At 38.5% G+C, this 22,432-nt stretch overlaps 1 protein-coding gene across 1 annotated transcript in view; it reads right to left on the reverse strand.

The window, feature by feature from the left end:
• Positions 1-751: 751 nt before the first annotated feature.
• Positions 752-22,432, reverse strand: part of RNF168 (ring finger protein 168) — a 43,229-nt gene continuing 21,548 nt past the window's right edge. Inside the window, exons 6-7 of the mRNA XM_024578124.3 lie at positions 9,600-9,681; positions 752-7,414 (exon numbers count right to left, since the gene is read on the reverse strand). Coding sequence (XP_024433892.1) covers positions 6,461-7,414; positions 9,600-9,681 — 1,036 coding nt within the window. The 3' untranslated portion in view covers positions 752-6,460. The remainder of the gene's footprint in view (positions 7,415-9,599; positions 9,682-22,432) is intronic.

Genomic DNA, 22,432 nt, shown 5'->3' on the forward strand with positions numbered 1-22,432 from the left:
GGTGGAGGGGGCCAAAGGGGGAAAAATCAGGACAACTCTAATAGCATAATTAATAAAATAATTTTTAAAATGCAAAAAGAAAAAAGAAAACCAAATTGACTTCGTATCTTCTCAGTGCCTCTTACTAAAATTACACCATTCCTGTGTCATCTGTTTTTTGTCTGTCTCATTTTTGTAATATAGGCTTACTCTGGAGTTACTTCATTATGATCTATTTTAATTACTCAAATGCCCTCCTTAAATTATGTGTTCTGTTATTTCTGGGGTGTTACTTCTTAGGAGCTCTGAGAATTTCGTGATGATACCTGAGGCCTTAATTTTCTATAAAATTTTTCTGAGAAATTTCAGAGGGGATCCTTTCATTCCTGTATGTGAGAAATTAGAAAGCTCAACACAATGATAGCCTTAGGTGACTGTTGATCTGTGTATGGGGTGGCACATACAGACCCTTAGCTCTGGTCAAGATGGGGACGCTAGGATATAATGAGGGCAATAGAAACTGAACAGTTGGGTTTCCTACGGGTACTTGAGAAGGTTCTCTGCAATTTTCTTCCATAGATCTTTAATGAGGTTTTTACCTCTCCTAGGCATGTTTAAGCACCATTTCCCCACACATTTTACCCCTCCATCTTGTCAGGATGGGAGCTTTCCAGGTTTTTGCCTTTGAAATTTCAAGATATTCTAGCCCTAGAATCCATTAAAGGAAAACATCTCCGTGTGGTCCCCTTCTTGTCTCTCAGGTCCAAGCTCGACATTCTAAATTCTGCCGATATAAAAAACACTTTCCCAGACTTCTTTGTCAGCAAGTCTCCCACTATGTTTTATTAATAAGAGTTACTCGGAGGAAAGGGGAAAAGGGACAGATTGCTTTTCTGCTGTTCCTGTCAGTGTTGCCCTAGGAGTGGCAGTTGATACAGCTTCCAGATTCCTTCAACTCTTCTAGAACTGGACTCACTAGGCCATTTGAGAGTACCAGCATCTGGGAGGTGCTTCCTTCCCAAAGGTCTGAACACTAGGTCTGCAGGGTCCACCCTCCCCAACCCCTGATCTCTCTATTCCAGTAACCCAAACCCTTCCCATCTGCTTCCCAGCTCAGGGCGGTAGCCATTTCCTGCAGCTGTCACTTTTGGGTTAGGTGTTTCTTTTTCCTCCAACACCTGTCTAACCAATTCCTTAGAGTACTGCATACCCTCTGCTGAAAGACCTACTGGGATTTTTGTTTTCTTAACTGGACTCCAACCAATAAACCCAATATAATCTACATTTGTCTAGCAGAAACTGAGCAGGGAGTAGGGTTCTCATCCTGACCCAGAAACACAGGTCAGTCTAACCTGCAGTAAGAATAGACACCCCAAGTTTTTTATGGATGATCACCGACTGAAAGCCTTGTGAATTGAACTAGCTTCAGAAAGAGAGCCTAATTGTGGCAGCTTGGGAGTACAAAAGCCAAGTTGAAGAGAAATGTAAAGTAAAAATATAAAGAGGACGGTCCCCTCAGTTGAACTCAGATTCTGTATTGTTCCAAGTCCTGCTAAGACAAGGCGAAATATCCTGGGGGGAAAAAAATCAAACTTTAAAGTCATCATTGTTTAAGATCTTTACACAGCAGTAATAGGTAAACCTCGAGTAGTGGTTCAACTCCCTGGTCTCTCTTAAGAGTTTTTAGTGTTTTACACACCTTTATGCGTACCAAATGTGTGGAACTAGTATAGGAACTTGAAGAATCCGTGATGTATTTCTGAGAATTGGTTTCCTCGGGGACCAAAGTCTCTTGTGACACACAAAGCTGTGGACACATCTGGCAGGGGAGACATGAGTGGAGTCTTCATCAGTAGAAAAAAGATAATTGCCAATTTATTTATGTCACACCTGGGAATTTATGGGAGCATGAAGCCCTGGGTGAAAGTGGACTGGTGGATGGGGTGACAGTCAGGGGGTAAGAACTATCACCTTATTTTCTGAGTCAGGGCCTGTGCCAGGTGCTTTATGTATTATTACTAAACTCTTGATAGCAACTATTGGTTAATTATTTCTATTTACAAATTAAGAGAGGTAATGAAAGTAGCTCACCTAAGATCACATAGGTAGAGACCAAGAAGGGAATTCTTACTTCCTGCACTATGTCCTTGTTTAATTTAGATGGTCCAAAGCTCACGCACCTATTATTAGTCCAACAGTTCAATTCCCTATGGATTAAATACTTTTGAGAACTAAGGAATCTAAAGGCATTTAAAGCCATTCTTGGCTCACAGGCCCCACAAAAATTGGTGGCATACAGATCTGGCCCCTGGAATGTAGTTTGTAGACCTGTTCTAGGTCTTTCATTTGAGACCCTGGTGTATTAACAGGCTTCCTTTCCTTGGCAGATACTGAACTTTACTTTCCTCCTCAGCACTGTAAACCTGATGACAACTCTCTGCTCTCCGCTCTCCACAGGTTCTTAGCCTTTTATCCTCTGCACTGAGCAGTTTCAAAACGCCACAATCACCTTGAAAGGAAAACCCGCCTTGTGTTTGATGACCCTTAAGTCTCCAATACCATCGTTCTAGCTTCATGAAATGGACAAGAGCTCTGCCAGTTTCTCTGTTCACCAATAGCAGCCCCAGTTCTCATCCTGCGTTCAGAACAGGCACCTGCTATGAGTAAACAAGTGGCTGCAATCATCAGTTCTCCATTCTCCAGAATCTTAACCCCTATATTTATTAGTCATTGTTTCAGTAGCTCTCTGATACTTTAAGCAGACAATGGTACATTGTTATGTGGCTTATCTCATTGTTCTCAGCCATGCTACATGGAAATGTTAAGTTTTTAAAAAGATTTTATTTATTTTTGGAGCGATGGGAAGGAGAGAGAAAGAGAAACACTGATGTGTGGTAGAAACATCGATGGGTTGCCTCTCGCTTGCCCCCAACTGGTGAGCTGGTCCACAACCAAGGCATGTGCTCTGACTGGGAATTGAACCAGTGACCTTTCAGTTGGCAGGATGATGCCCAACTCATTGTGCCACACAGGTCAGGGCAGTTTTGCTTTTCAAATAATTTTAAAATAGTATGTTAAAGCTAAACAATTTCAAATTCATTCACTGCTAGTTCTAAAAATTCAAAATGCTCTTTTTCTCATGCTGAAAACAATTTAAAGGCAAAAAAGACCCTCTAGAGTAGTGCAGGCTAAGATATATAAGCTCCCTTTACATTAAAAATTTTGGCTAGGTGATATATTCAGTATGATTGAAAATTAAATCATAGTATAAAAGAACACACCCTGATACAGTGAAAAGGCGTTCTTACACTATCTCACGGCCACCCAGTCTCCCTTCCTGCTGGCATATTTTATACAAACACATGTACATGGTTCTATTTTTTGTATAACACTTGCACACTATATATACTATTTAACTCTGTACCTTAGTTATTTTCACATCTGTAAAATGGCAGGCTTTTTTTTGTTTGTTTAACCACTGTATAGTTTTCCATTGTACCATGATTTACTTAAATGTCCACTGATACAACATTATGGTTGCTTCTAAGTCTGTTATTACAAACAATGTCACACACAAATGTTTTGTACATGTCACTCTACACATATGTGAAGACAGCTTTCAGAAATTCCTAGAGGCAGAATTGTCAAGTTTACCTCCAAAGGAATTTAAACTTTTCCATTCATACCAAGCAACATATGAGTACCCATTTCCCTACACTCTTGCCAAGATTTTTTAAAAAAATCACACACACACATACACAAAAACAAAACCAATCTACTAATCTGAAGAGTGGAAAAATGTATGAACATTAGTATAAGTGATATCATGCACCTTTTCACATATTTAAGAGACATTTATATTTCCTTTCCTGGGAAATATTCTCCTTGGTATCAAACTTTTTTAATTTTCCTTTTCGGTTATTAGTCTTTTTCTTAATGAATTAAGAGACACTTTATATAAAGATTATCTCTCTGTAATGAAGTACATCTATTTCTTCCCCAGTGTGCCATGTCTTCCAATTTTCTTTTATAGTAGTTTTTGTAAAACACATAATAGTCCATTTTTACTTTTAGTATTTTCTGATTCTCAATCTCTGCAGTTTTAGTACTCCCTGAAAAATTAAAGGCTCTCATATCCTTTCCACAAAAAAGGAAAAAGTAGCAATGCATTCCGATGACTAACAAAATATTTACTAGTTTCTAACAAGGTGTACATAGTAGCACAATTAGAAAGACAAATTAGAGCCCTGGGCTGGTGTGGCACAGTGGGTGGAGTGCTGGCCTTTGACCCCAGTCAGGGCAAGTGCTTGGGTTGCGGGCCAGGTCCCCAGTCGGGGGCCTGCGGGAGGCAATGGACTGATGTATCTCTCGCACGGTGATGTTTCTCTGCTTCTTTCTCCCTCCCTTCCCCTCTCTCTAAAAAGAAGTAAATAAAAGTGTTTTAAAAAGACTAATGGGAGAAATTTTAATTTATTTTAAAACCAACTTTAGTTAGGAAGACTTCACAGACAAATAAGTAATTAAATATATAAATCCTAGGTACATCACACTATCCCCCCCCGTTTTGGTCATGGACTATTTCAGGAAAATTTAATTATATAACTTTTATTTCTTTTTTTTTTCCCTCATAGTTACTATTTTACTGGTCACATAATGTGTCATTAAATACATGCAGCATAATTTCAGTAATCATTTCTCTGTTGGTGGACAACTGAGACACTTCTTATTTTATAGTGCAGATAGCAATTATAATGAATAATTACCTCAATTCTCAGTTAACTTTTATTTCTTTATTTTTTATTTATTTTTAGAGAGAGGCAAAGGAAGGGAGAGAGAGAGAAACATTGATGTGCAGGGGAATATAGATTGATTGGTTGCCTCTCACATGCTGCCAACTGGAGACTTGGCTGGCAACCCAGGCATGTGCCCTAGTTAAGAATTGAACCGGTGACCTTCCAGTTCGCAGGATAGCATTCAATCCACTGAGCCACACCAGTCAGGGCAAATTCTATGACTTTTAATTTGAGGAGATCCATCAATGTCTTCCCTAAAATGTAGAGTGAAATTGCTCTTTGAAAAATACCAGTTTGATGAGAAATAAATTTTAGTCTGTTCTGGGAAATTTTGTTAGTTCCTGAGTACACGTCATTTTAGCATAATCACTACTCAGAAAGCAATCACTTTTTTTTTTTAAAGGGCAAAATAAATTTTAAATTAGCAGTTCTATCCCTAATCACCTATCCAATCAATACTGAAGTACATGCCATCAAATATGCAAAGATTAACAGAATTTTAGTTACATCAGCAGAAATGCCGTTAAAACTGTTTGCTGAAAGTTGTTCACATTAATGAAACAAAGATTAGAGTTTCTAAATGTCACAAAATGAAAGCGCTGCCTCTGATTTAACTTTGAGGGGTGATACAAGGTACAACCCACGTATCATACTATTTCTGTCCATAAATACAAATAAAAGTCACTGCCAATACAAATGATAATATAAGTAAATAAACACATGGTTATTTATGTTTCAGGTTCCACAACACAGTATATCGTGATTTAACTCTCCTACAGGAAATTCCCATGTTTTCCCCCTGGAATAGAAGACTTAGTAGAAATGTTAATTTCCAAAATTAAAAGTAATTTAATAACTAATTTTGATTTTGACACCAGTCACTATGGTGTGACAAGGTGTAAAACCCCAGTGTTTTCTGCCATTTAGCAAAGAATTAGGGAGAATGCCCTGCCTAACAACTACACCTGCTGCTCCGTCCTGGACCCAGTTTCTGGTCACCCACTCAGTTCCAATGGTTCCAAATTGTCAGTTTGCTCTACTCAGCCTAACCTCTACTCTTAACTCCTTTGCATCAAAAGTCTAGTTTCCTTTCTGTCAATCCTAATTTTCCAGAAAACTCTGATTTCATGTGATCCTAATCCATTTTAAATAAAAGAAAATGCTATAATGCTTAAAATAATTAAAATGATAAAAATCAGATTACATTAGTGTTATAGAAGATACATTTCACATGCTCTACAACATGGCAAAGTAGCAAAAGAAACTTAGATTTTTAAACCTGATTCCTTTACTCCTTGGTATAGTATAATCTTGCTTTGATATGTACTATACCAAGTGGTTAAGTCAGGTCAAAAAGGTGAGCAAAGTGCATAAAACATGCATTTTGGGGGGAAAAAATGGCACTTTAAGGTTTCTTGGGAGTTGGCCCAGGCATTTCTGTATGCATTATCTATAAGGATTGTCAAACTTAGCACATCAGTTATTAATAAAGAACCGGGACTCTTGTTTATCACTGACTTTGGCAGAAGTACATTTCTACATTCCTCCCTCATAACTGCAGTCCTTCAATTACGGACAATGAGTGTGCCCACAGAGCAGGATAAAAAAATTATACACCTTCTGTGATAAAAAAGAGAGCATCACAATCCAGCTTTACTAGATTTTAAAACATTCCCTCCACTCATGTGTTACTCTGTGTATCTCTGAAACATCTGAAAAATACTTTTCTGTGACTTACTAGGCTGTAGGGAATGAGCACTTTTAGATATACTACAATGATCTCTAGCAGAATTCGGCGTCCTTCTTCCGTTAAGGTTAACTGAATGTTCCAACTGGATCTTAAAAGAAGGTTGCCAATGTTCATTTTGGGGGACTCTCTGAGGTTTTGAATGCTCTACATCAGTTTGTCCTTTTAAGTTCCTATCTTTGGAATTATTCCTCTGTCCATTTAGCAATTTGTCTGGAGGCGAGGGCATGGCACGTAACTGATATTCATCTGGGGATCCTTTTTGCCGGTTTGGCTTCATTTGTTCTTTATCCACTTCTTTTTGAATTTGTAATGCTAATAACCTGTCCTGTTCTTCTTGTTTATGTCTCTCAAAAAGTAGATGTTCCAAATCTAACAGTTTTTGGGTAAAGCTGATTTCTGTTTCTTCTTGTTCTGAAGAAGATGCAAGGAACATTTTCTTTCTTTTTGCAGAAAAGCACGGGTCCCTGACTGCTTCAAACAAACACTCTTGGTTTTTTCTTTTGGAAATATCTTCCTTACTGATCAGTAGGCTAGACTCTTCATTTTCTGTCTCAACTGTGTTGTTTTCAATTACCTGTGTCATACCTACTATAGTGCACCCATTCTCTGGTTCGCCACAAGGCTTAACTGCAGTTTCTCGACAGCAGGGAACTCTGGCTTCGGGTCCCTCATAATTTTCGACACATAATTCTTTATCATGATTGCTTGGTCTCATTTTGACTTCTTCAAGGCACCATTCTGTACCGCTGACACATAACTGAGGCATAGGCGACTCTATTAAAGACTTTGCATCTTGTTCTTGAATTTCAAGGCATAATTGCGGAGAAAGTGTTGGCATATCTTCCTCAATTTCTTGCCACATAGGGCTCTTCACATCACTACCGTCAGTTTCCTGTGGAAAAGAGAAAAAGGCTGAGTGAACCAGTGATACACATCAAGTCGTAACATTTATATCTTACACTGATATCATAGTTAAGTTGTCATTATTAGGTAGTTACTACTACCACTACAACTAAGGTATTTTGATTTTTTCCTATGTTAATACTTTTATTTATTTATTTTTATTGTTCAATTACAGTTGTCCCAATTTCCCCGATATATTGATTTTTAACTGTATTTTTATTCTGTGTGCTAATTTAGATGAAAATATTCCCTCATTTTTACTGCCATGAAAATCTACAGAATAAAACCCACACACTAGATTCTCTATACGGCCAGTAACCGGCACCATCACCTGATCTCTTTTACCTTATACCCTTCCAGTACCCCAGGGATAGTAAACCTTTTTTGTACCATGAACTCTCATCCTTTTAGCATTTGGGGGAAGCTTACAGACCTCTTCTAAGAATAATATTGTTAAATGTAAATACACAGAGACACAAAGAAAACCTGTACTGCAACACAATTATTAAAATGTTAAAAGTTATGATGCAATATGTGTCTACAAATAAGATCCAGCGGCAAGTCTAGCAACTTGTAATACTGAAGTAGGGATGACCATACACATTTCAAGAGATTTGTAACAAATACAGAATGATAAAAACCCATCCTTTTTATTGATGACAAAGTGACAGGTACTGTTAAGAGTATTATAGTTTCTTGCTGTCTACATTCATAATTACAGGAAAATAGGAAGTCAGAAGAAAGTAAACTTTTCCTTTCTTCTAAGTTTTCATATGTACTCTCTGGATTCTAACCTTAGGCCACAAACCCCTGCTTTAGCAAGTATGATTCTTTTCACTTACAGGTCTTAGGTAAGTCAAGACCTACGATTCGTTTCGACTGTGGGAAAGCCTTAAGAGAGGCTTCAGTAAGAATTTGCCCCAGAACAGAAATTACTCCTTATTGGAGACATACTGTTCTTTTACCTTCTTAGCTATACATTTATCATTGCTGATAGCATTTCTTATAAACCGATATGGGTTGGATCAAACAAATTCTAGGTTGCTTACATAGTTTTGCTGTGAATATGAACAGGGTAGAAAAAATATCCCAGCCTTACAATGCCTCTTCCTCCCTGTATTACCTCTACTTAAGGGACTTTGGGCAGGTCTCTTATCTCTATCTGCCTCAGTTTTCTCAACTGTAAAATGGGCACAAGAAGGATATCTACATTATAGAGTTGAAGGTTATAATGAAGATTTAAAGAAGATTTAAACACTACATTATCTGGCACACAATAAATGTTCCTAAAAACTATCTATCTGAGTTGAAAAAAGAAAAAAGGAGCCTGAAAAGGATTAACAAACCTTTTACGTAGGAAATAGACCTTGGTGACAGCTCACCCTTCCCAGTTCTATTTATCTGAAAACCTGATAAAGGTGGAACGTCACCTGTGTTAATGGGCCACATAGCTTACAGTACAAATGACCATTACCGGTGAGCTACATTTGTACTGGAACTCTGAGAGATCTACAAACACCAAGCAGGAAGTCAAAGCTTGGGGCTTCTATAAGTGACTTTTAATTCTTTTGACTGGGTGTATTTCTTACAAGGACCCCTGGAAATTACACTAAATAAGTGACTCTCATGGGGCATGAGGCCTCTAAGCCAGGGTGGTTGCCACAGTCATCTGCAATGAGAACTCTTATGAATTGTATGCCCGCTGTTGCCCTACCAGCATGCTTTGTTTCCCATCCTGAAATCTTTTAAAGTGAAGGTGGTACTGGGGATGATGGCGTATTCAGTTTTGCGAATTTCATTACCTAGGCCAGATATCCACAAACTATGGCCCATGAACCAAATTCAGCCCACTGATTTTGTAAACACTTTTACTGGAACAAAGACAAGCTCATTTGTTTGCACATCGTCTGTGGATGCTTTGGCAGGACAACAGCTAATTGACTTGTTGTGACTTGAGACCATATGGGCCACAAAGCCTAAAATATTTACTATGTGGCCCTTTAGAGAAAAAGTTTACTCGCTGACTCCTAGTGTAGGTAACCCTAAGATGACTAAGAAATGGTGTCCCATTTACTATAGTGACTTAGGAAAAAAAAGTTAGGAACCTACAAATATTAGTTATCTACAGCATTAGTAAATATGCCAAACTAAAAACATCTTTAGCACCCGCATACCTTAGACATGGAGTTCTTCTTGCCTTCCTGTACAACTTCAGACTGTGATGCTGACCCAAATGGAGATATAGGTGACAAATACCTTTAGAAAAAAGTGTACCAAAGTATGAATGCTTTGAAAGGCAAGTGGTATGTACCCAGTACAATAAAGCCACTATTTACACTGAAGGCTGTCTGGCTGCATGGCTGACTTGTCGGGAATGGTATAGTCTATCTCCTTGTCTCAGGCATTTTGGTCTAACTCCAGAGCAAAACTTAAAAAGACTGAGTATTGACATTTTAGGGAAAAACAGCAGAAAAGGAAGTAAAAGTCAAATCTAAACATTTCTTAATTCTCAAAAAAAAAAAAAAAGTGTAAAAGGTGGATAGCATCAAAACAATCAAGACTTACCAAGTATTAGAAAAGACACTTTAAATATGGAGAAAGAGTATTAAGTTTCTTAAAAACAGCCAATTATTTTTTTAAAATTTTGATTTTTAGAGAGAAGGACAGAGAGAAAAAAATACCAATTTGTTGTTTCACTCATTCATGCATTCGTTGGCTGATTCCTATACGTGCCCTGGTGGGGGATCAGACCGCAACCTTGACGCTTTAGCCAACTGATCTACCAGGCCAGAATGGATTTTTGTTTGTATCTTTGTTTTTAAATGCCAGAAACTCCACATTTTTTTATCATGGAAAAGTCCACAATTAGATTCTCTCTACAATTTTGGTATAGAGATTTTTGTTACATACACATTTTATATCAACCATCTGCTTAGAGACACATGTATCAACGTAGCATAAGATCATATCTCTACATTTCTAAACATCTCTAATAGGCTGTTTACCACTAAAAAAACAAAGTCTGTAATATAATGGCAAATGCTGTAAAAGAAATGGGAGTCAAAGGGCAGGTTACAGTATGGTAGGTGTATTTTAAAAACTGTAAAAAATCCAAACACATACAACTATGCTTAAAAATGGCAGAAATCTCCGAAAATGTTGGATGTCTTTAAGACATGGTAACTTACAGTGAATTTCAAAGAGGAGCTAGGTTTCAATTTTATAAGTAGAGAAATTGAAAAAATAAGTGTATGACTGCAGATAATATGTATAACCACAAGCCGCATTGTGTTCTAAGCACCAATGAGTATTACAGAGCAAAATAAAATCTAAACAATATTTCATATAAATAAATGAATATCCCTTACAGATAAAAGAGTGTCTAAACCAAATATGTAGTCACATCAACCTAAATACTCAACAAAATTACGAGAACAAGAAACACTATTTCATTTGGTAAAAGAAAAACAGAAGTCTAGGTTTAGTTGATTTTAATCTTGTTTCCTAAGACTATACTTTCAGGGATCATTTCTATAGTTCATTAATCTTGTTTCCCAAAGCTGAAGAATCCCTTCTGCCAAAGTACGAAGTTAGTCACCAAGTATGTTAGTACCAAGAATTATTACAGCCCCCAACCGGCTTTGAAATCCATAAGCAAAGAACAACATAAAATGTGATCAGTAATACTTATGTAACTTAATCAGAGAAGATTTATGAACTTGGCTACACATCCTGTACTTATAATAACCAAGTACAGTATGAATACATGCTCATTCTATAAAACAGAAATGTAGGAATATGACATCATCCCTTTGATGTAACCAATTAAAAAAATTTTATTTTTTTGTTATTCAAGTAGTTTTCTGCCTTTCCCCCGACCCCTCCCCACCACCCTAGCCCTCCCCACCTACTTCCCGTTTCCAACGCCCGTTATTTTCCATGTGTCCTTTATAATAGTTCCTGTAAACCCTTTACTCCTTTCCCCCATTAACCCCCTGCCTCCCCTCTGGACCCTTTCAGCCTGTTCTCAATTTAAATGTCTTTGGCTATGCTTTGCTTGCTTTTTCATTTTGTTGATTAGGTTCCTGTTCATGGTGAGATCATATGGTATTTGTCTTTCACTGCCTGCCTTATTTCTCTTAGCATAATGCTCTCCAGTTCCATCCATGCTGTCTCAAAGGGTATAAGCTCCTTCTTTCTCTCTGCTGCGTAGAATTCGATTGTGTGAATGTACCATAGTTTTTTGATCCACTCATTTACTGATGGGCACTTAGGTTGCTTCCAGCACTTGGCTATTGTAAATTGTGCTGCTATGAACATTGGGGTGCATAGGTTCTTTTGGATTGGTGTTTCAGAGCTCTTAGGATATAATCTTAGCAGTGGAATTCCCGGGTCAAAAGGCAGTTCCATTTTTAGTTTTCTGAGGAAATTCCATACAGTTTTCCATAGTGGCTGCACCAGTCTGCAATCCTACCAACAGTGCACTAGGGTTCCCTTTTCTCCACATCCTCTCCAACATTTGCTATTTGTTGCTTTATTTATGATGACCATTCTGACCAGTGTGAAGTGGTATCCGATTATGATTTTAATTTGCATCCCTCTGATGGCTAGTGATGCTGAGCATCTTTTCATGTCTCTGGACCCTCTGTATGTCCTCCTTGGAGAAGTGTCTGTTCAAGTTCTTTGCCCATTTTTTAATTGGGTTGCTTCTCTTCTTAAGAGTGGAGTCATGTGAGTTCTTTATACATTTTGGAGATCAAACCCTTGTCTGAGGTATCATTGGCAAATATGTTTTCCCATACAGTTGGTTCTCTTTTCATTTTAATGCTGTTTTCTTTAGCCGTGCAGAAGCCTTTTATTTTGATGACATACCATTTGTTTATTCTTTCCTTTATGTCCCTTGCTCTACGGGACATATCAGTGAAAATATTGCTGCATGGAATATCTGAGATTTTCCTGCCTATGTTCTCCTCTAGGACTTTAATGGTGTCATGACTTATATTTAAATCTTTTACCCACCTTGAATTTCTTTTTGTGTATGGTATAAATTGGTGCTGGAGTTTCGTATTTTTGCATGTAGCTGTCCAGATCTCCCAACACCATTTGTTGAAGAGGCTATTATTGCTCCATTTTATGCTGCTGCCCCTTTATCGAATATTAATCGACCGTAGAGACTTGAGTTTATTTCCTGGCTCTCTATTCCGTTCCATACATCCATATGCTTGTTCTTATGCCAGTACCAGGCTGTTTTGATTACAGTGGCCTTGTAATACAGTTTTATATCAGGTAATGTGATCCCTTCTACTTTGTTCTTCTTTCTCAAAATTGCTGCAGCTATTTGGGGTCATTTATGGTTCCATATAAATTTTTGAAGTGTTTGTTCTGTATCTGTGACATATGCCACAAGCACTTTAATATGTATTGCGTTGAATCTATAAATTGCTTTTGGTCATATGGACATTTTGATGATGTTAGTTCTTCCGATCCCGGAACAAGGTGTATGTTTCCATTTGTTTGTGTCTTCCTTCTCTCTTCAGTGTTGTGTACTTTTCTGAGTAGAGGTCTTTTACCTCCCTGGTTAGGTTAATTCCTCAGAAATTTTGTTGTTGTTGTTGCTGTATTATATGGGAATTTTTTGCCTGAATTCTGTTCCTGATGTTTTATGGTTGGTCTACAAGAATTCCTTTGATTTCTGAGTATTGACTTTGTATCCAGCTGTTTTGCCAAGTTCATTTATTAGTTCGAGCAGGTTTTTCGTGGAGTCTATAGGATTTTCTATGTACACTATCATGCCATCTGCAAATGACAGTTTTGTTTCTTCTTTTCCAATTTGGATGCCTTTTATTTCTTTTTCTTGTCTGATTGCTGTGGCTAGGACTTCCAATACTATGTTGAATATAAGTGGTAAAAGTGGGCAACCTTGTCTTGTTCCCGATCTTAGTGGGAAAGTTTTTAGTTTTTGCCCATTGAGTATGATGTTGGCTGTATGTCTCTCATATATGGCTTTTATTATATTGAGCAATGCTCCCTTTATTCCCACTTTGCTGAGTGTTTTTATCGTAAATTGGTGCTGTACCTTATCAAATGCTTTTTCTTCATCTATTGATATGATCATGTGATTTTTGTCTTTTTGTTTATGTCATGTATAACATTTTTTGATTTCTGAATATTGTACCATCCTTGCATCCCTGGGATGAATCCCACTTGACCATGTTGTATGATCTTTTTAATGTACTGCCAGATGTGGTTTTCCAGTATTTTGTTGCGGATTTTAGCATCTATGTTTAACAGCGATATTGGCCTGAAGTTTTCTTTCTTTCTTGTATCTTTATCTGGTTTTGGGACTAGAATTATGGTGGCTTCATAAAGAGTTTGGGAGTCTTCCATCTTCTTGAATTTTTTGCAGTAGTCTGTAAAGGATAACGTTAGCTCTTCCTCAAAAGTTTTGTAAAATTGTCCTGTAAAACTGGTCCTGGCCTTTTGTGTGCCAGGAGTTTTTTGTCTGTTGCTTCAATTTTGTCAGCTGTTATTGGTCTGTTCAGGTTTTCTGCTGCTTCTTCATTCAGTTTTGGAAGATTATGTTTTTCTAGACATTTGTCCATTTCACCTAGGTTTTCAAATTTCTGGGTGTATAGTTCTTAGTAGTAATTTCTTACAATCCTTTGTATTTCTGCAATATCATTTGTAATCTCCCCTCTTTTATTTCTGATTTTGTTTATTTAGGTCCTCTCTCTTTTATTTCTTGATGAATCTGCTTAAAGGCTTGTCAATTTGTTTATGTTTTCAAAGAACCAGCTCCTGGATTGATTGATCCTTAGATTTGTTCTTTTAGTCTCTATGTCATTTAATTCTTCTCTGGTCTTATTTCCTTCCTTCTCCTTGCTCTGAGCTGTCTTCGTTGTTGTTCCTCCAGTTGTTGTAGCTGTAGGGTTAGGTTGTTTGTTTGAAATATTTCTATCTTTTTAAGGTAGGCCTGTATCACTATGAACTTCCCTCTCAGGTCTGCCTTTGCTGTGTCCCATAAGTTTTGGACTGTTGTGAGTTCATTTTCATTTGTTTCCAGAAACTTTTTTATTTCTTCTCTGATCCTACTCTTAACCCATTCATGGTTTAAGTATGCTATTCAATGTCTGTGAGTTTGAGTGTTTTGGTTTTTTCCTTGAGGTTGGTTTCCAATTTCAGTCCCTTGTGGTCAGCGAAAATGCTTGATATGATTTCAGTTTTTTTTAATTTGTTGAGGCTCATTTTCTATCCTATCATGTGGTCTATCTTTGAAAATGTTCCATGTGCATTTGAAAAGAATGTGTATTTTGCTTCTTTGGGATGGAAGGTTCTATATATATCAGTTAAGTCCCTTTGATCTAGGACATTGTTCAATGCTGCAATATCTTTGTTAAAAAAATTTTTTGGAAGATGTTTGACAATGGGGTATTAAAATCCCCTACTATAATAGTGCTGCTGTCAATATCTTTCTTGAAGTCCTCCAATATTTTCCTTATGTATTTGGATGCTCCTATGTTGGGTGCATATATTTTATAAAGTTTATGTCTTCTTGATGTATTCTTCCTTTGAATATTATGAAGTGTCCTTCTGGGTCTCTTTTTATGGCCCTTGTTTTGAAGTCTATTTTGTCTGATATGAGTATTATTACCCTGACTTTTGTTCCTGTCCGTTTGCTTGGAATATTTGTTTCCAGCCCTTCACTTTCAGTCTGTGTAGGCCTTTTGTTCTGAGGTGGGTCTCTTCTGGCAGCATATGTGTGGGTCATGCTTTCTTATGCATTCAGCTACTCTATGTCTTTTGACTGGACCATTTAATCCATTTATGTTTAAGGTTAGTACTGATAGGTACTTATTCATTGCCATTTTTTTTGTACCTGTGTTCCTTTCTCACTCTTTTCCTTCCTTTTCTTAAAGTAGTCCCTTTAGCGTCTCTTGCACAGCTTGTTTGGTGGAGGTGTATTCTTTTAGACTTCTTTTGTGTGGGAAGCTCCTTATTTGGCCTTCTATCTTGATTGAGAGCCTTGCTGGGTAAAGTAATCTTGGTTGCAGGCCCCTGGCTTTCATTACTTGGAATATTTTTTGCCATTCTTACAGGGAGTAAGAAGCATAAATGGTAGGTACAAAATAGACAAGGGGAGGGTAAGGATAGTATAGGAAATGTAGAAGCCAAAGAACTTATATGTATGACCCATGGACATGCACTGAAGGGGGGAGAATGTGGGTGGGAGGGGGTGTGCAGGGGAGAGGGGAGTAAAGGGAGAAAATGGGACAACTGTAATAGCATAATCAATAAAATGTATTTTAAAAAATTTAAAAAATAAAGTAAAATAAAATCCCTATGGGACCTCCTAATTGCCCCCCACGTACGAGATGACTATCCTGAGTTATTTATCTCTTGCTCTTAAAAATACTTTTACCACACGTGTGCATCTCTAAACACCTTACTGCTTAGTACTGCATGATTTTGAATGTTATATATATGGAATCACACTGCATGTTATCTTTCCATGAATTGTTTTCTTCACTATAACACATACAGAATAATGCTACTTGTATGTTTTCTTTACTGTAATGTATATGAAATCATACTAGTATTCTTCCACAAACTGTGTACTCACTATAAATTTGAAACCACTTTCCTAAATCCTGCATGTTTTCTTTAACTAGAATTCATTTTTACTGCTGGATAATATTCTGTTTTGCTGTTAGAATACAGGTGCTTCTGGCTCTTTACTGTTATGAATAGTACTACGGGGGACATACCAGTACTTGTCTCCTGGGGTTTTTTGATTGTCTATACTCCAGAGTTACAGAATATTAACCTTTTACACTCCCCCCAAGCATGTAACTGTTCCTTATGCTCTACAACACTTAATATTGCTAGAAAGTTTAATTTTTCCAATAGAGTGAGTATGGAACGTTATTAGTTCACTATAATGTTATGGCTATTTTTATTGAGGTATAATTGACATACAACATTGTAATTTGTTTCAGGTGTGCAACATGATTTAGTATTTGTATATAATGAAAAATGACCTCACTATAATTTTAATTTCCATAAAGTTAAAGTTACAGTGCCTTTTAGAACTTAGTCTCTGAAGTGTACAATGTCCCTTCTGGTAATTCCATTTGTATACTTAAATCTCGCCACATTCAAGGGAGGAATATCAAAAAACATGTGGACATATTTTAAAAACACCAAAGCTACCCCCTAAAGGCTCTATAAACTGTAGTGTGTTTCTAAGCTTTCTATTATGTTGCGTCAATTATTTTGTTTTTCTACTCCTGTGCAACTAGCACATGTTTACTCACTATAAATTTGAAGCCATTAAAAAAAATGAAATCTTGCCATTTGCAACAACACAGAGGGACTTCGAGGGTATTATGCCAAGTGAAGTAAGTCACAGAGAGAAAGAGAAACAAAACACTGTATGATCTCTCTCAGATGTGGAATTGGGGTGGAGGGGAGAGAAACCCAGCTCATAGTCACAGATATAGAGAGTAGACTGGCAGTTGTCAGAGGTTGGGCTAGGGGATAAGGGATGTGGGGGAGAAATGGGTAAACTGTTTTTTGTTTTTAGTATAAATATAAATTTTTTAAAAAGATGTTTAGCCCTGGCTGGTGTGCCTCAGTTGGTTGGAACATCACCCTATAGACTGAAAGGTTGTGAGTTCGATTTCCGGTCAGGGCACATACCTAGGTTGTAGGTTCAGTCCCCATTTGGGTTGCATGCCAGAGGCAACTGATCAATGTTTATCTTTCCTATTCTCTCTCCCCCCCACTTTCCCTTCTCGCTAAGATCAATAAGCATGTCCTTGTGTGAGGATAAAAATAAAAATTAAAAAAAAAAAAGATCATTTAACCAATGAGTTACTTAGTATTTTTCTTAATTTTCAAACATTTTAGTAATGTTTTTGTTAATCATTTCAAATTTGAGGTAAAATTTGTAACATACAATTACCATTTTAAAGTGTTTTCAGCCCTGACTGATGTGGCTCAATGGACTGGCCTATGAACCAAGGGGTCACCGGTTCGATTCCCAGTCAGGGCACATGCCTGGGCTGTGGGCCTGGTCCCCAATAAGGGATGTGCTATAAGCAACCACACACTGATGTTTCTTTCTTCCTCGTTTCCTCTCCCTTCCTCTCTAAAATAAATAAATAAAAATTTAAAAATATTTTTAAAAATAAATAAAGTGCATTCAGTGGCATTTAGTACATTCTTTAAGTTGTGCAACCATCACAATTATCTACTGAGTTCCGAACCTTTTCATCATCCCCAAAGGAGAGACCCTGTATATATTAAGCAGCTACTCCCCATTCCCACATCTCCCCAGCCACTGGCAACTACTACTCTGCTTTCTGTCTTTACAGACTGATGTATTGTAGCTATTTCATATAAAAGAAATATGGAACCCAGTGTATCTGGCTTTTCACTTAGGTGTTTGTGAAGTTCACCCACAAGACAGCATGTGTCAGTATGTCATTCTGTTTTAGAGATGAATACTATTCCACTGCAGGGATACGCATTTTGTTTATCCATTCATCCCTCAATGAGCATTTGGGCTCTTTCCACTTTTGGGTAGTTTAAGTGCTATTTGCACACAAGTATTTGTTAAAATACCTGTTTCCAATTCTTTTGGGTAAATATCTAGGAATGGAATACTGAGTGATATAGTAATTGTATTAAACTTTCTAATGAGCTGTCCAACTGTTTTCCTCAATGACTGCACCATTCATACCAGTAATGAACAAGATTCCAAGTTTTCTACATCTTTGCCAACATTTGTTATCTCCCCGCCCTTTTTTTGGATTATTGACATCCTAGTGGGTGTGAAGTGGTATCTCACTGTGGTTTTCTACATTTCACTAATGACTAATGATGTTGAGCATCTTTTTATATGCTCATTGGTCATTTGTACATCTTTGGAGAAATGTCTATTCAAGTTCTTTGTCCATTTTTTATCTTGTTGTTGAGTTATATAAGAATTCTTTATACAGTCTAGAGACTAGATCTTATCTCTTAACTTTGTTTAAACTTTAATCCACTAGTTTCCCAATTTCTGCTTTTAAATTCACCGGTTTATAAAATGTGTCAGTTTATTAGGTCCACTGTATTTCTAATAATTTTTTCTTTTTGTATATTTCAAAATATATTATATTGAGTTGGCCAAAAAAGTTCATTTAGTTTTTTCAGTATGATGGCTCTAGTAGTGCTTAGTTGTCTTCAACTTCATTCAAAACAATTGTTAAGTTGTATTATGATGGTTGTCCTATCAGTATGCATTAAAAAAAATTTATCCTGTCCTGGATGGTGTGGCTCAGTGGATTGAGTGCCAGTCTGTGAACCAAAAGATTGCTGGTTGGATTTCCAGTCAGGGCACATGCCTGGGTTGCAGCAAGGTCCCCAGCTGGGGACATGCAAGAGGCAACCAATGGATGTATCTTTCACACATTAATATTTCTTTCCCCTTTCTCCCTTCCTTCCCTTCTCTCTAAAAATATATAAATAAAATCTTTAAAAAAAAGTCATTTAAAAACTTATCAAAATTGGTGAATTTTTGTGCAGCCATTTTAATATTGAAGATGGAAGAAGCTCTGTAACATTTTCAGCATATTATGCTTTATTTTTTCCAGAAAAGTAAAAACAATTGAAACACAAAAAAAGATTTGTGTAGTGTATGGAGAAGGTGCTGTGACTGATGCAATGTATCAAAAATGTTTTGTGGCTTTATCAATGGGATCCGTGCTCTTACCACAGAGGCTCAAGAGAGCTCCCTCAGCCACGTGAGGTGACTGAGCAACAATGCGGGCCTGTCAACTAGGAAGCCGGCCCTCACCAGACCTCTGCGTGGACCGCCCAGCTTTCCCAGCTGTGAAAAACTGAAGATGGCGGCAACATAGGTGGGAGCGGAGTCCACTTCCCCTCAACGCCAGGGAAATACCTAGCTGATCTGAGGAGCAGAGCGAACAGCCAACAGTATTCCAGCATATACGAAGATCAGAGACCAAAGATAGAGGACACTGAAAGATCTGACGGTAAGAAGAGTGCTCAAGGACAATAAGGTCCACGGGACCCAGGACCGCGCGGTACAAGGGCGGCAGAAGCGCCAGCCCTGGCGCAGGGGCTCCTGCAGGAGTCTTGGGAGAGGGCCAGGCTGCGCTGTGAGCAGCCAGGTGCTTGATTAGACCAGGGGGGCTTGAAAAGGAGGAATTTCTCAAAAAGAAAAAGAAAATAGAGACACTCAGGGGCTAATTAGAGAACTCTCGGTAGTAGCCGAGGCCCCTGGCGCCCCTCCCCCTCCACCCCTGGACTGCTACGCTCACCTGAGGTCCGGTCGCGCGCGCGAGCAGATTAGCGAACGGGACCCACACTTGAAACCCCGGAGGGGCGCCCACACCTGAAACCTCCGAGATAATTTGGAGCAGAGACTAGCTGCTCCACCCACAGGCCCAAAACCTCGGAACCCAGTGCCGCGTGATTCAGTCCCAGGGCGGCCCCGCCCGCCCGAGAGACTCAAGCCCAGGGCGGCTGGATCGGGCCCCCAAGCACAGAGCCTGTGGCTCAGCGGGCTGCGTGCGCTCACCAAGCACAGGGCCGGCTGGGTGCCTGTTTTCCAAATACAAAGCTGCTGGCGAGTGTCCTAACCCCAAGGCGGCTGAATCCGCCACTTGCGCGCCAGCGTTCCAAGCCCTGGCGGATCGATTAGTCCGCCGGCTGCGCGCTCAGGGCACAAAATAACGTCACAGACTCAAAGCGGCTGGATTCCCCTGCTGCGCGCGCACGCGTCACAAGCCAAAGCGGCTGGATTGGCTGATCAACGGACTGATTGACGCCAGGGACCACACCTACAAAACAGCAAAGAGTGTGACCCAGGAAGAGAGAAAAGTGAAACCAATCCTTCCAACCACCCCCTCCCGTTGCACAGACAGGACACCAGCAGAAATAACCTGACCGGTTTAAAGCCAATAGAAGATTTTTTTTTTTTTTTATCCTTTTTCTTTTTTTTCCTTTCCCCCTGAATTCCTTCTTCCTCTCTCTTTTTTTCTTTTTTTTCATTCCTTCTTCCTCCCATCCTTTACCATTTTTATGTCTTCTTCCTGCCTTCTTTTATCTATTTCTATGTTTTAATTTTTGCTAAAATTCCTTCTTATCTTGCCTCCGATCTTTCTTTATTCCTTCTTCCCTCCTTCCTTCCTTTCCTCCTTTCCTATTTCCTTTTTCCCTCCTTCCCATCTTTGTTTTGGTTTGTTTTGTGTGTGTGTGTGTGTTTTTTTTTTTTTTCTTTTCTTTTGCCCCCCCTTTCTCTTTTTCCCACAGGTGAGACAACAAAACCTGGAGTGCTGAAAAGACTAGAGTTAGACCGTGTTAAACACATAAACGTCAGCTCAAGACCAGTGAGCACAGGAGAGTAAGGAGACAGCACCACCGAATCCCATTGGCATTCTACCATAGAAGTTCATATCATAAATCCAGGGAGTCAGAACAAAGCAATTTAAGACGCAGAGGCCAACAAGAAGAGCCTCACAAACAATGGGAAGACAAAGAAACAATTCCCAAATGAAAGGAAAGGAGGAAGCCTCAGAAAGAATACTAACCGAAAAAGAGGCAAGTCAACTATCAGATACTGAGTTCAAAGCAATGGTCATCAGGAAACTCACTGAGCTCTCTGAGCTCAAAGAGAACTACCAGAAACTACAAGGAAACTACAATGAACTCACTGCAAACTATATCAACATGAAAAAGGAAATAGAAAATATCAACAAGAGCCAAGAGGAAATGAAGAATACAATTTCTGAATTGAAGAACACAGTAGAAGGAATTAAAAGCAGACTTGACGAAGCAGAGGATCGGATCAGTGAGCTGGAGGACAAAGTAGAAAAAAACACCCAGAAGGAGCAAGAAAAGGAAAAGAGGCTCAGAAAGAATGAAGAGGCAATAAGGGAAATGCAGGACAACATGAAACGTAACAATATCCGTATAATAGGAATACCAGAAGGAGAAGAAGAAGAGCAAGGGATAGAAAACCTGTTTGAAAAAGTAATGATGGAAAATTTCCCTAATCTGAGAAGAGAAAAAGTCACCCAAATCCAGGAATCACAGAGAGTCCCAAACAAGAGGAACCCAAAGAGACCCACTGCAAGACACATCATAATTAAAATGGCAAATTTCCAAGACAAAGAGAGGATCTTAAAGGCAGCAAGGGAGAAAAAGGAAGTAACATACAAGGGAGCCCCAATAAGGTTAGCAACTGACTTCTCAATGGAAACGCTCCAAGCCAGAAGAGAATGGCAAAAAATATTCCAAGTACTGAGAACCAGAGGCCTGCAACCAAGACTACTTTACCCAGCAAGGCTCTCAATCAAGATAGAAGACCAAATAAAGAGTTTCCCAGACAAAAGAAGTCTAAAAGAATACAGCTCCACCAAACCAGCTCTGCAAGAGATGCTAAAGGGACTGCTTTAAGGAAAGGAAGGAAAAGAGAAAGACAGAGGAACACAGGTAGGAAATAATGGCAATGAATAACTACCTATCGATAATAACCTTAAACGTAAATGGATTAAATGCTCCAATCAAAAGACATAGAACAGCTGAATGGATAAGAAAACATGACCCACACATATGCTGCCTACAAGAAACCCATCTCAGGACAAAAGACTTACACAGACTGAAAGTGAAGGGCTGGAAACAAATCTTCCAAGCAAACGGACAGGAAAAAAAAGCAGGGGTAGCAATACTCATATCTGACAAAATAGACTTCCAAAGAAGGGCCATAAAGAGAGACCCAGAAGGTCACTTCATAATACTCAAAGGAAGAATCCACCAAGAAGACATAAACATTGTAAATATATATGCACCCAACATAGGAGCACCCAAATACATAAAGAAAATCTTGGAGGATTTCAAGAAAGATATTGACAGCAACACAATTATAGTAGGGGATTTTAACACCCCACTATCAAAAATGGACAGGTCTTCCAAACAAAAGATCAACAAAGATATT

The sequence above is a fragment of the Desmodus rotundus genome, chromosome 2 (assembly GCF_022682495.2).
Source record: "Desmodus rotundus isolate HL8 chromosome 2, HLdesRot8A.1, whole genome shotgun sequence".
In the NCBI taxonomy this organism is placed as follows: domain Eukaryota; kingdom Metazoa; phylum Chordata; class Mammalia; order Chiroptera; family Phyllostomidae; genus Desmodus; species Desmodus rotundus.